Source organism: Sitophilus oryzae, unplaced genomic scaffold (genome assembly GCF_002938485.1).
Source record: "Sitophilus oryzae breed Bouriz unplaced genomic scaffold, Soryzae_2.0 scaffold_1449_pilon_pilon, whole genome shotgun sequence".
NCBI classification, from domain to species: Eukaryota; Metazoa; Arthropoda; class Insecta; order Coleoptera; family Curculionidae; genus Sitophilus; species Sitophilus oryzae.
In genome coordinates this window covers 1402961-1416548 of record NW_022146114.1, presented here as the reverse complement: position 1 = coordinate 1416548, position 13588 = coordinate 1402961, and the positions used below count along the sequence as shown (strand labels likewise).

The following is a 13588-nucleotide window of genomic DNA, read 5'->3' as shown; positions in this document are numbered from 1 at the left end:
TGAGTGAGTTTCTAAAAGTGTGAGTTTCCACTTATAACTGAATATCTAACTGATAAAAGTTGTTTACAGAACTCCTTTACAGAAGGTAAGATATTTCCTAATGTTCATATACATATATATTCGTATGCTTCCTTCTGTATCAAAGCTGACAACATTCTTCAACAATCAATAGCAATTATTTTTTTTTTGCTATTTGTAGTATTGATTACTACTTGTTAAGATGTCAAACGATAATCATTTAACTTATTAAACATTTATTCCACTTACAATATTACAATACTACTGAGATAGATTAACCTGATTCACATGATCTACTATTATTATTATTTGAGACAACAATAAAAAATAAAAGTATTATTTTTTCCTTATATATGAGGTAATATAATATTGCACAAGAACCAGTTTTTTTTTCTAAAGAAAGAGGTGATCAGATGTAGCATAAAAGATATTGAATAATTGAGAGATTGGCTTCATCTGCATATTTATTCATTATAATTCCTAAGAATCTATAACCTAAGGAATGTACCTTATATAATCTTGTTATTGTTTATAATCTGTTCGTCATTTTTAATTTATTCAGAACAGTATTTATTGATAACATTTTTACATAATTCATTTTAATTTGTTATAGATCAAACATATTTGGTCCCCAACAACAGTTTCCCGGTCTACCTCAACCACAAACCACACCAAACCCGGCCACGCTTGGCTGCGGACTTACCCCACCGTTTTGTGCCAAATCTCGGTACAGATCTTATGATGGCTCATGCAATAACTTACAAAACCCTGGATTGGGAACACCACAAACTAGATACAATAGATTGTTACCAGCCAAATATGGAGATGGTAAGAGTTATACTTGGATATATTCTAATGTTATCTATGCTGCACAAATTTTTAATTTCTTTCTGTGAATTATAATTACAACTATTATTTGTTTTCTTTCAAAGGTGTCAGTACTCCAACTCTAGCTAAAAGTGGTAATGCACTACCAAGTGCCAGATTAGTTTCAATCAATATTTATCCAGATGTACCAGTAGAAGATCCAATTTGGAACTTAAACGCTATGCAGTATGGTCAAATTATCACTCACGACATGAGTATGATAGTTGGAAGCACCCAAACCCGTTAGTATATTGTTTTTGTTTACTTTAGAAAGAATTTCCTGTTAATGACATTTTATTTTATCAATACAGAACCTCACTCGACTAGATGCTGCTCTGCTGATGGACAGTTATTAGAATTAGCAAACAGTCCCGACCATTGCTTTCCAATTGTCATACCTTTCAACGATCCTGCTTATTCTCAACAAAATTTGAGATGCATGAACTTCGTAAGAACTATTACTGACAGGGATCGAAATTGTGTTGGTGGTAGTCAACCAGCTGAGCAGGTATGTAGATTTTTATTTATTAATCCTAACAAGAAGGGGGGTATACTTTTAACGTATGAAGACACCTTTACACTTGACTGGTAGCTTAAATGTCATCTTCGTGTATTGGTCTTTTAAAAATAAACATTACTGCACTATAACTTACTATAAACAGCATACACAAAAGGTCATGAGATCGTCGTTTGTAGAACCTGAAATGCCAGCTAATAACTATTTCCTAGTTACAATGAAGTAAATATAGTGATGCGATGTAATTTTCACATCAGACTTATTTTAATAGACCATAAAACATGCGATGCTGCATGATGATTGAAAAAGCTAATATTAACATGTAATTTAAAATTATTCTACTACAGGACAAATTTTAGAGTAAAATCAGTGTAAAAAAGATTATTTATTCGACAGGTAAAGGGGGTTCTTTATAATAATAATAATCTTTATTCATTTATATCGACAATTTCATATCAATTAAACTTTTAGTTAAGTAATCGACGGCGCGATTTTTAAATTCATTGTTGCCAACCATATTCGGTCAATTCGAAATTGGTCAAAGAATGCATAGAGAAGCTGAATAAATTAGCCAAAGAAAACAAAGTCCTCCTACACTGGGTGCCTGCTCACCAAGGGATAGAAGGCAATGAAAAAGCAAATAATCTAGCTAGGAAAGGAGCGAACACTCCACTAACGACCAGAACCGTTCTGCTTTCCAAGTGGTAACCAACTCAAGGCGGAACTCAAGAACTTGGAAGATTCCATCCGCAACCTGGAATGGAAATCTTGTAATGGTCTAAGACACTCGAAGAAGTTTCTGAGGGCTTATGATCAAGAAAAATCACAGACCTTCCTGGGTCTGAGTAAGAACAATCTTCGGATTGTCACGGGGTTTTTAACAGGACACTGTCTCCTCAATGGACACCTCAGTAGATTGAAACTAAGAGGAAACGGCGAATGCAGATTCTGTGGGGAAGATGGGGAAACACCAGTACACCTCATCACTGAGTGCGCCGAGACGACAACCATTCGTGCCATGAATTTTGGTACGACTGATATTGGAGATGGAGAACTACTACAGGACAAATTTTAGAGTAAAATCAGTGTAAAAAGATTATTTCTTCGACAGGTAAAGGGTTTCTTTATAATAATAATAATCTTCATTCATTTATATCGACAATTTCATATCAATTAAACTTTTAGTTAAGTAATCGACGGCGCGATTTTTAAATCCATCCATTGTTGCCAACCATATTCGGCGCCATGCTGACTAAGTGGAATTTAAATTTTGCGCTGGGGATTCAGGTGGTAGCTCTGCTGTAAAAAATGTCAAGTCGCCGCATTTATTTATTTATTTCCTGGCAATCTCATTCGTTTTGACACTTTAGTTATGTTTTACGAGTTTTTGGTTTAAATAAATAGTGTTATGATACTTTGAGCTTGGAAATATATGCCATAAAAAACTCATCGCAAATTTATTAGAATATTTTGAACCCGAAATCGGTAGTAATGGCCAGAGAGAAACTAATAACTAAAGTGAGAGGGCTTGTGGAATAGGGCATTTCGTAGACAAGTTTATTTTGTCACCGCGCATCCCAGACGCGCATAGCGTTTAGGCGGTCAAAAAAGGAAGTTTTCAACTTTGCAAGTTAAACATTTGACAGGATTAATTAGATTGTCAGTAGTTTTTTCTATTTCTTAGTTCTAGAAGGAGATAACAAAAGTCTGTTGATAATCGGAACAAATCGGAGTAGTAAATTGTTTTTGACTGAATTTGCCTGTTCTTTTAGCTTGTGAGAAGAGAAGATTATTGTCATTGTTGATCATTTCAGATTCCACGATTATTCAGCATTTTGTAATTTTTGTTTTGTGGTTGAGACCCAGACAAAACGTTTCCTTTAAAGGTAAGTTTTATCTCGGTAATTATTTTAACATACCTAAAAGTAATATTGAGTGCACATAATAATCGTACATTGCTAATTTAATTTTTTTAATTTAAAACATCACATTCTTTTCTGATACCTATGGAATGACTAGGTATTATACCTGGTATTATTTCCAGTAATACAAATTATTTTCTTCAACTGCTAGGTTCTTGTTATAGAATAAAGACCATCAAAAACATTGAATACCTACGGGATACCGACTGATACTCTGTGCGAGCTCCAAACCGTGCTTCCCTGTTCACTCCCAACCAATTTAGATAAAAAAGATACTGAAGATTGCAGCCTTGAGTTGGAGTATGGCAAGGAGTCTGGAGTTAAATAAATTATTATGTTCCTACACAGTATTTTATTTATAGGTTTTAATGCTTTAAAGACTAATAATACATTCTCGTTGTCAAGAAAATAATCTAAAAAAACTACGAAGATTTCTTATTATAAAGTTGAAAAATTAAGATTCCGTTCAAAAAATATACAAATTTTAAATTTTTGGCGCCTGTATATAGGTATGAATGCAATCTACTATATCGATAATACGCTCATAGTTCGGGTTAGACGCCAAAGGCCGCGCCACTAACACAGTCTTATCTTACGTTGATCGGTCTCTCTCACTTTAGTTATTAGTGTTCTCTCTGGTAATGGCCCTTTATGTCCCTTAAGTGCTGTTAAGAAGGTGAGTTTAGTTGACGTAAATAATAACTATTTATATATTTATAATGATTTAATTTTTGTTTTCTAAAATATCTTGAAGTGGGCAATTGAAGAAACATATTAAAGTGGGCAGCGTTGCGTTGTGCCGGTCAAGCTTAATCACGCGACTAAAAGTTTATTTGGTATGAACTGTATACAGGGTGCTTCAAAAAACCATCTCTCGTGGGGAGATTCCTCACGTAAAAATAAGATTTATTTTTCATATCAACATAGGTCCGGTTCTGCTTTGTTTCGTAGTTACAGGATGTTAAAATCTTATTATTTTTTTGATTTATTATAATTTTCTTCCAAGTACTTTTAGCGTTTTGAATGAAATTTTGAGAGTAAAAGTTACTATAAATGCCACATATATTAAAGCTTACTTTTACTTACTTAGCGTATGGCTTACATCACAGTATCTTAAGTTATAGGACACCGAATGATATAAACAACAAAAAAAAATGTATATAAAAAAACTGCATAAACAGCAAAAAAAATATGTAGATAAAAAAAACTGCATAAACAAAGAAAAAAAAACATACACAACAAAAAAATAGGCTAATTCGTCTCATAAACAGATATCCAGTCGTTGTATATAATCAATTGCCTCCTGAGTAGCCATAAGGAAATCTTCTGAGTTGCCCATATATGCTCTTATTGGGCAGTCTTGCACTATATGTTTGACAGTCTGCCTGTCAGCTCCACAGTCGCATGCGGCTGAAGGGACTGTTCCCCACCTATTTAGAGAGTCGGCACATCTTCCGCAGTTAGTTCTGATGCGGTTAAGAGTTGTCCATGTTCGACGGGGAAGGTCGAATCCTGCAGGTTCATTAATAACGTACGGTAGACCATGGTACGTTGGAGCTGCCTCATTTTCCCATTTCTCTCTCTATCGCTCATTTATATCAAAATTATTTTGGTGCAGCTCATATGCAGTCTTCAATGGAGGGTGTCTTGATCGTAGTTGATTTCCCTGGATGTGTGGTACATCATCATGGGACCTGCAGCTGAGGGTTATTCATTATTTTAGTAAACTCTCTGACCAAGGCATGTTCTCGGTGCAAATTGGGAAGAGCTATGTTGCTAAGAGTAGGCAGCCATATTATAGGTGTTGGTCGAATTGTCCCTGATATAGTGCGCATAGTTTGGTTTAATTGAGTATCGACCATACGGGTGTGTTTGCTATTAAGCCACACTGGAGCACAGTATTCTGCTACAGGATACACTAAACCCAGCGCAGAGGATCTCAGGGTATATTAAAGCTAAAAAAGTGTCGGCATATTCACCATTACGTGCATATGGGTTATCACTGGAATATTTTTCTGAAAAAAGCATGTACACCACTGACTTATTTTTCTCTTGTTAGCGAATTAATTAATAGTACTACTAATAAAAGTAACTAACTACTATTAATAAAAGCAATTTAATGCCGATTAAATTTTAATTAATTGTCGATTTCGGCCTCCTTGATGAGATAAACGCAATTTTATTAATTTGTCTTGATTCAAGTGTAATAGCAACGTTTAAAAATTTTAAAATAATTAAATTGCGAAAGTTTTAAAGAAGTACTCATTGATTCCTCATCAAAAAATATGAAAAAAGGTTTCTATAAACATGGGTATGAAAATGCATAGTTTTAGAGTTACACGATGTTCAAAGTTTTTAAAATGAGCTGTTTGTAATGATCTTAAATATCATTATTTCTTTATTTAAAATTCCTGTAGATTGGACTAATAGTAATAATAACTAATAGTAATAATATTTAATAATAAATTAGGTAAAATATATAATTTAAATATTAATTTTATTTTTATTTTAATTTTATTAATTATTGTGTATTATTAATAAAATTGCGTTTATCTCATCAAGGAGGAAAATATCAACAGATAACTTTTAATTGGCATTAAACGCCCTACACACTTTTGGACAAAAGCTATTGCATCAAAAGCAAACATCAAAAGAAAAAAAGTCAGTGGCGCACATGTTTTTTTATGAAGTATTCAATTGATAACACATATGCACGTCCCTGATGAATTTATCGACACTTTTTTAGCATTAAAATATGTAGCACTTATAGTAACCTCCAAATTTCGTTCGAATCACTAAAAGTACTTGGAAGAAAAATTAAATAAATCGAAAGATTTATTAAGATACATATTTTTATTTATACATATTTTTACGTAAGGAATCTCTCCACAAGAGATGGCACATGTTTCTTGAAACACCCTGTATAGCTATACAATTTTATTATATTTCATAGTTAAACAATATTGCAATTTATATGATTTATATTTTCAATGATTAAATAAAGAAATAATCCATAGATCCAAAGATAATAATTTTACTAATGGCACTCTTATTTATACCATGCTCACTATTGATATTTGCTTAATTAGTTTTTTACATTTTTACTTTGTTCTAGTTAACTGCTGTAAACCACTTCTTGGATTTGTCTATCGTATATGGTAACAGCGATCAAGTAAATCAACAGGTACGTTTGTTCCAAGGAGGTAGACTCAGAACTGAACAAAGAAACAACCAAGAATGGCTACCCAGAAGTATGAACGTCTCTGGAGATTGTACCGTTCTGAATCCTAATGAACCTTGCTATTTTGCTGGTTAGTATTCATATAAACATAAAAAACTGAATATTTATTTACGAATCTTCCAGGTGATACTAGGGTAAATCAAAATCCTCAACTTACCATTCTCCAGACAATTCTTCTCAGAGAGCACAATAGAATAGCTGATAATCTTGCGAAAATCAATCCACACTGGAGTGACGAAACTATTTTCCAAGAAGCTAGGAAAATTAACTGGGCCCAACATCAACACATCACTTATTACGAATGGTTGCCTATCTTTATTGGTCTAGAAAATTCTATAAAGAATAAAATTATCTGGAGAAACAAGGGATACGTAGATGATTACAATCCAGGAGTGAATCCATCAATTTTGAATGAACATGCTAACGCTGCATTCAGATTCTTCCATACTTTGATTGCTGGGCAGTTAGAGTAAGTGATGTGACCTCATCAATTTTTTTAATCAATTCATTCTATGAAATAGTAATACTTCAAGGGTAAAATAAATACGAATTTAAATTAAAAACTTAAATTCCAATAATCCAGGCACAATGTGACTGGTTCCTAAAATATTTGTTTATTTTTAGTCTGGTATCAGAAAAGAGGAACAGTTACGGTAACATCAGATTGAGTGACTGGTTTAATCGACCAGCCATTATCGAACAAGGCAATAACTTTGCCGAACTCACCAGAGGTTTGGCAACACAACCAGAGCTTGCCGCTGATGCTTATCATGATAGTGAGGTAAAGAGCTTCACATTTAAACTCTTATAATACTAAATTAAGTTAACTTGACTAATTATTAGATCACTTTGAACTGGTTAAGACAACCTGGACAGCAACTTGGCCAAGACTTGAAAGCCATCTGCATTCAGAGAAACAGAGATCACGGTTTGGCTTCTTACAACGATTACAGACATTTTTGCGGACTCCCTCGAGCTTACTCCTTCCAAGATTTTCTTGATGTTATTTCTCCAGAGGTAAGTTATACTTCATTTATTTTATATTATAATATTCAGTAAAAATTGAGTAGAACTCTGATTTCAGAGTTGCATTGTCTTTAATTACTAATATTTGTGGAAACGTTTCGAATCTCTGGTAATTATTAGTGTGTTATTAGGTTAAATGTAATATTATTTTCCTAAGCTGCATTGAAACCTACTTTAGTAATCGGTAGGTGTTAAACTACTAACTTATAAAAACCAATTGAACAGGGAGAACTTTGATCTCTGCAGATTTCACTGGGACCTTTCCAGATATATTGTGATTCTCTTCCGATCTCTAGCTTATCATTGCCTAAACCAAAGAATCTTTGCCAGCCTGTTGCCAGTCTGCGCAGATATTCTCAAAGTAAAAAAGAAACGACAGAACACAAAATATTGTTTACTTTGAGAATACCTGCACGTGGCTTCATCTGTCAATCCCATCAGCTTTAGATGCCTATTAAGCTTACATTGCCCTGTTAGCAAATCTACTACAGATTTAACAGTCTCCCGATCTTTTCTTATTAGATCTTTGCAACATAATTGTTACAACAATGTTGCATTGCAATAAGTATGTTGCGTTTATCCTAAAAGCTTTCGACTCTGTAAACAGAGATGCGCTTTGGGCAATTATGTAAAAGTTCGCAGTACCCAACAATTTTTTATAGTGTGTAAAAGCCTCTATAACAACAGTCTAGATTGTCACATCATGGATCATTGAGCGATCTCTTTCTAGCAAAACAGGAGTTAGGCAGGAATGTGTCTTAACGCCTCTCTTATTCAACATATTCATGGTAGCGCTCTCTATTATAGTGGACAGCAAACTGCAGGAAAGAGGAATGGGCATTAGATACAGATATGACGACGCGCGATGCGACGCGGCGGTCTGTTATTAACATAAAAAGACTCAGGGCAAAAACGCGTATAAAACTCATCACAGAACTTCAATATACTAACAACTGCGCTCTAGTTGCAAAAACGATACAGTAATAACAAGAAATGCTGAACACATATACCTGGGTATACGATGCTTTGGGCCTTAAGCTAAACATCGATAAAACTAAAATCATGTGCACTCACCCGGAAAATCACAACAATACTATAAAAATCGGAGAAAACTATTGAAAAACGTACCGGAATTCAATTACCTGGGCAGTTTCATTTCGGAAAAGGCCAATATCGATTCTAAAAATCAGCACAGAATTAGCAGCGCCTCAAGAACATTCTGGAAATTAAAAATACAGAGTTTTCTAAAATTATGACTTGAGCACAATAACGAAACTTGTAGTGTACCAAGCAATAATAATCACCACCATGTTATATGGAAGCGAAACCTGGGTGATGTACCGCCGGCACACGAACGCATTAAACAAGTTGCAACAGAGACACCTTAGACAAATGTTAAGAATTAAATGGTACCACAATATCTCAAACGTATCGGTCCTTCGAAAGACTAGCTGCGAGAGTGTCGAAGTCGTGATTACTAAATAATCACGTCACGTATGCAGGATGCAAAAAAACCGCTTACCGAAATCTCTAAATGAGATTTATAAATGTCCGGAATCCGAAATCCGAAATATTGCGTGGTCATCTTCTGATGTGTGTCAAATACTCGTCAGCGAGTAATGCCAATGATGATGATGGTGATAAGATCTTTAATAAATTTTAGGAATGTAAGTAAGCCATACTAACTCTTTCTTTGCCGTGATGAATTTCTCCATTATTCTAAAGAATAACATTTCAATGAGAGAAGGTTTAAAGAACCCGGGTGACTTTGAGATAACAGGATGGCAATAGCTTTGAAAGTTCTTAAATAGAGACTCACCATTTTTACCTCACACCAGTGATTAGGTCACGCTATAGTATTGAGTATATTACTTTTACATTGATAATAATCATGTGATGAGATTCACCTTTTCAAAACCATTGTTATAAAAATAATAAAGGCAATGCAAATCTGAAATCAGTGATTTCTTTAACATCATATTTTTCAAAAAAATTTCAAAAAAAAATTAGCTATCTAATATCAATTTTATAGAATGTTAACCGATTGGCCAGTTTATTCGAACATCCAGATGACGTAGACTTAACAGTGGGAGGTTCACTGGAAACTATCGTCCCAGGAACATTGGCTGGACCCACTTTCTTATGTATTCTAACAGAACAATTCTATAGAACCAGAGTGGGTGACAGATTCTGGTTTGAAAATAGTGGAGAAGGAGGTATACATTTAATCTAAATTATTAAAAAGAAATATTTGTTAATTTATTTGAATTCTAGGATTTACACTTCCACAATTGTACGAGATTAAGAAATCCAGTATAGCCAGGCTTCTGTGCGATAATGGATACAATGTTAGAGCTATGCAGCCCAGAGGTTTTGAAAGGATATCTCACACGTATGATATAATGAGTATTTTAGTTAACCCTCAAAAATAACGTTATTTTCTTTCAGAAATGCTGTCGTACCCTGTGAATCTTTACCAGTTGTAGATCTGTCATTATGGAAGGACATTCAAGGTCCAGCGCCGACAGGATCAGGAGATTTCTTCTATAAAAAATAAAGCAGTCTTTGTATTAAGTTAATTTAATGATATTACCGATGATGTATTTGTTTATTTAAGTTTGACATAGATACCAAAACTGCCAACCGAAGTAGAGAAATTAATTAATAGAGAATACCTCATGATATTTTTGTATAAAGATTGTTTTTCTAATGTACGAAAATATTTTTCTTAATTTTCGTGCCAATGTTTATAAATTGATTAACTCATAATATTAATATTAATTCTATTATTTATAACTATATTTTAAGAAACTTTTCTTAAGTTTAATGATAATTATTGCGAACTTTTGTATATAGTCAGATGTAAATAATAACGCTTAGGTTTTAATAAATAAATAAATTTAAGAATAGATGAACTTTAAATAAACTTTTAAATAAATCTATTAGTTTTATTTAATTACAACGGTGGTTTCCAAGAATGAACGAAAACATGAATATAAACTACTTTGCAACAAACAAAAGGTATAAATATTGGCCAGTGGTGTAGAATTTTTTTTAAACGAATATCTAAAAATCATTATTATCCCTCATGACAAGAAACGGAAAAAAGTTAAATTCATCACTTTTTCAGTCAATGATGTTCTGTCAGTGGCGTCCATCAATTAGACAAATTATCATCCTATAAATTCGAAAAAAATATTTCATGGACTAAGTATCGAATAAAAACGGCGTCAGCGATGGCTATGAAATGAAGATCGCTGTCATTTTATACAGGGTCCGGCAGTAGTGCGTCGGGCATCTGTAGCTCCTAGAATAAAAAACTTGAGAATTTTGTTTAAGTGCAAACCTAAAGTATGTACCAGGATGTATATCAGGAAAATATTTTAACTTCTAGAGGGTGGCTCAAAAAAGTGTGAGTGGACCTGGATGATTTTTTTTAAATGGAACACCCTGTATATTATTGCATTTTTTTTTGGCTTCCTTTCAGATCACTTTACATAACCCTAAGATATGAATAAATATATTTCGATAGTTTCAGAGATATTAAAAAATAAATCAAAAATATATATTTTTCAGCCCTTCTTAAAAAAATTGATTAAAAATACAAGAACTGTTCTGAAATCAAAACTATTTTAGGTATTTACTTTAGATGGTCTGTACTTACTTTGCTATAAATATGAAAATCGTAAATCATACAGGATGTTCAAAATTCTACTCCAAACTTTCTAAAATATAAAATAATTTTTCTTCGTATTTTTAAATGGAACACCCTGTATATTATTTTTTCAATAGACGAAGAATTAAAAAATGAACATTTTTTGTATTTAGAATATTTCAAAATTTTTAACGGTTTCGCAGATATTTGCGGTTTTATATTTCATATGGCATTTTCCACAGTAAATTTTTATCAAAGCCACCCAATGATTTTTCTCTCGTATTTTACCATTGAAAGCGCTATATGAAATAATACTGCGTGTATCTGCGAACTGTTAAAAATTTTGAAATACTCTAAATACAAAAATGTTCATTTTGTAACTCTCCATCTAATAAAAAATAATATACAGGGTGTTCCATTTAAAAAACAAAGAAAAAATATTTTATATTTGAGAAAGTTTGGCGTAGAATATTGAACATCCTGTATGATTTACGATTACCATATTTATAGCAAAGTAAGAACAGACCATTTAAAGTAAATACCTAATATAGTTTTGATTTCAGAACAGTTCCTGTGTTTTTAATAGTTTTTTAAGAAGGACTGAAAAAATATATATTTTTGATTTATTTTTAATATCTCCGAAACTATCGAAATATGTTTATTCATATCTTAGGGTTATGTAAAGTTATCTGAAAGGAAGCCAAAAATGCAATAATATACAGGGTGTTCCATTTAAAAAAAATCATCCAGATCCACTCAGACTTTTTTGAGCCACTCTATAGAAGTTAAAATATTTTCCTGAAATACATCCTGGTAGATACTTTAGATTTGCACTTAAACAAAATTCTCAAGTTTTTTATTCTAGAAGCTACAGATGCCCGACGCACTATTGCCGGACCCTGTATCTAAAATTATATGGGAAATGCCATCTATCGTCATTTCCAAGCCAACAGGACGCTTTTTTTTTCGATCGTACGGTATATAATATAAAACTTGTTTATTAATTGATAATCCTGATAATCCTGGTTAGGATATTTAAACACTGTTATTGTATTGTTATCGGTCTTTGAGAAGTGCAAAATATTTTAAATTTAATTTGAAAAAATTATTCGGAGATGTGTACGTTCACGTATATTTTATTTAGAAAAAAATAATGAGTTTCATCTAATTTGCTAAATTTATATTTTTTGGTTATAACAAAAAACATCGGAACCGTCAAATTTAGAAAATATGTTAGATTATTTTAAATAGAAGATTTAAATTTTTGATGGCCTGTGCTACTGCGATATTTTCAGATCTATTGTTGTCTTCTGTGCTCTAAGTTTCAGTTTCCAGACCTATCTTTTCAAGAAAATCTATCAACTTGGAAACTGAACCCTCCTTAAGCCGTGGCCCAACATAAAGCTGGTAGCGTAGCGTATGGCAGAGAGGAGTACGTAAGTGAAATACGCGTCAATCCGCAATACGCTTCGCTGTATGTGGGGCCAGTTTGATTTACTATAATGCATTTGAATGCTTCGCGGTCCTCTCCGCTCTACGCTACGCTACGCTGTACACCTCATGTGGAGCCACGTACTTATCGCTCTAAAAATGCTATTTATTTATAAATTTTCTATATAGAAAGCGGTTATAGTAAAATCTAATAAAAAATGCAAGATTTGCAGTCAACTGCAGTCAGAGTCTTCCAGCAAGAGCAAGGCTAGACAGTGCAAGACAGGGCTGTCGACACAACAATCGCTTCTTTCAGATTGACAAAATCTGCACATGCGTCAATCCCATCAGCTTTCGATACCCATTAGCTGTCAATGCCCTGTTAGTAGAACTACTTCAGATTTGACGGTTTCTGTCTTATCAGATCTGCCGCATATGTTGGCGAATGTCCTACTATGAACTCTTTCGCCTGTATTTTCCTTGGTGGATTTCGCCACTGTTCTATAGATTTGTTGACCACCAAGTGTTTTGTGGGTTTTCTTGTAGTGCTTTTGTAGCGCCGCAGAAGATTTCTGGGCATATGAATTGCATTTATGAGCCTTGTTTGGATATATTTTATCAGCAGATGATTATAAACTAAAGTACAATCTACAAGTTGAGCGTTTATATACTCGCCCAGTCGGTACCGAGTGGGCGTGGCAAAATCTAGCCAACCGAGTCAGAGCCTACTGAGCGTAACAGTTAATTTCCGCCACTAGAGTAGTAGGAACAAAGAACTTGAAGGAATTGGACCGTTAACTCTGTTCATACTATCTTTACGTTTATTAATTCTGATGCTTTCATATGCATCTAATTGCCTGTAATTTGAGACTTGTTTAATTAATTTTAAATTATTAAGATCTATACAATGT

At 33.3% G+C, this 13588-nt stretch overlaps 1 protein-coding gene across 3 annotated transcripts in view; it reads left to right on the top strand.

Moving 5' to 3' along the window:
* Positions 1 to 10514, top strand: part of LOC115877405 (peroxidase) — a 119355-nt gene extending 108841 nt beyond the window's left edge. For all 3 annotated transcript variants that reach the window (XM_030893557.1, XM_030893558.1, XM_030893559.1), the window contains exons 3-12: positions 632 to 846; positions 951 to 1127; positions 1197 to 1393; positions 6440 to 6635; positions 6689 to 7034; positions 7190 to 7346; positions 7409 to 7582; positions 9624 to 9807; positions 9866 to 9983; positions 10040 to 10514. In XM_030893557.1, the coding sequence (XP_030749417.1) occupies positions 632 to 846; positions 951 to 1127; positions 1197 to 1393; positions 6440 to 6635; positions 6689 to 7034; positions 7190 to 7346; positions 7409 to 7582; positions 9624 to 9807; positions 9866 to 9983; positions 10040 to 10148 (1873 nt within the window). In that variant the 3' untranslated portion in view covers positions 10149 to 10514. The remainder of the gene's footprint in view (positions 1 to 631; positions 847 to 950; positions 1128 to 1196; positions 1394 to 6439; positions 6636 to 6688; positions 7035 to 7189; positions 7347 to 7408; positions 7583 to 9623; positions 9808 to 9865; positions 9984 to 10039) is intronic.
* The last annotated feature ends 3074 nt before the right edge of the window (positions 10515 to 13588 follow it).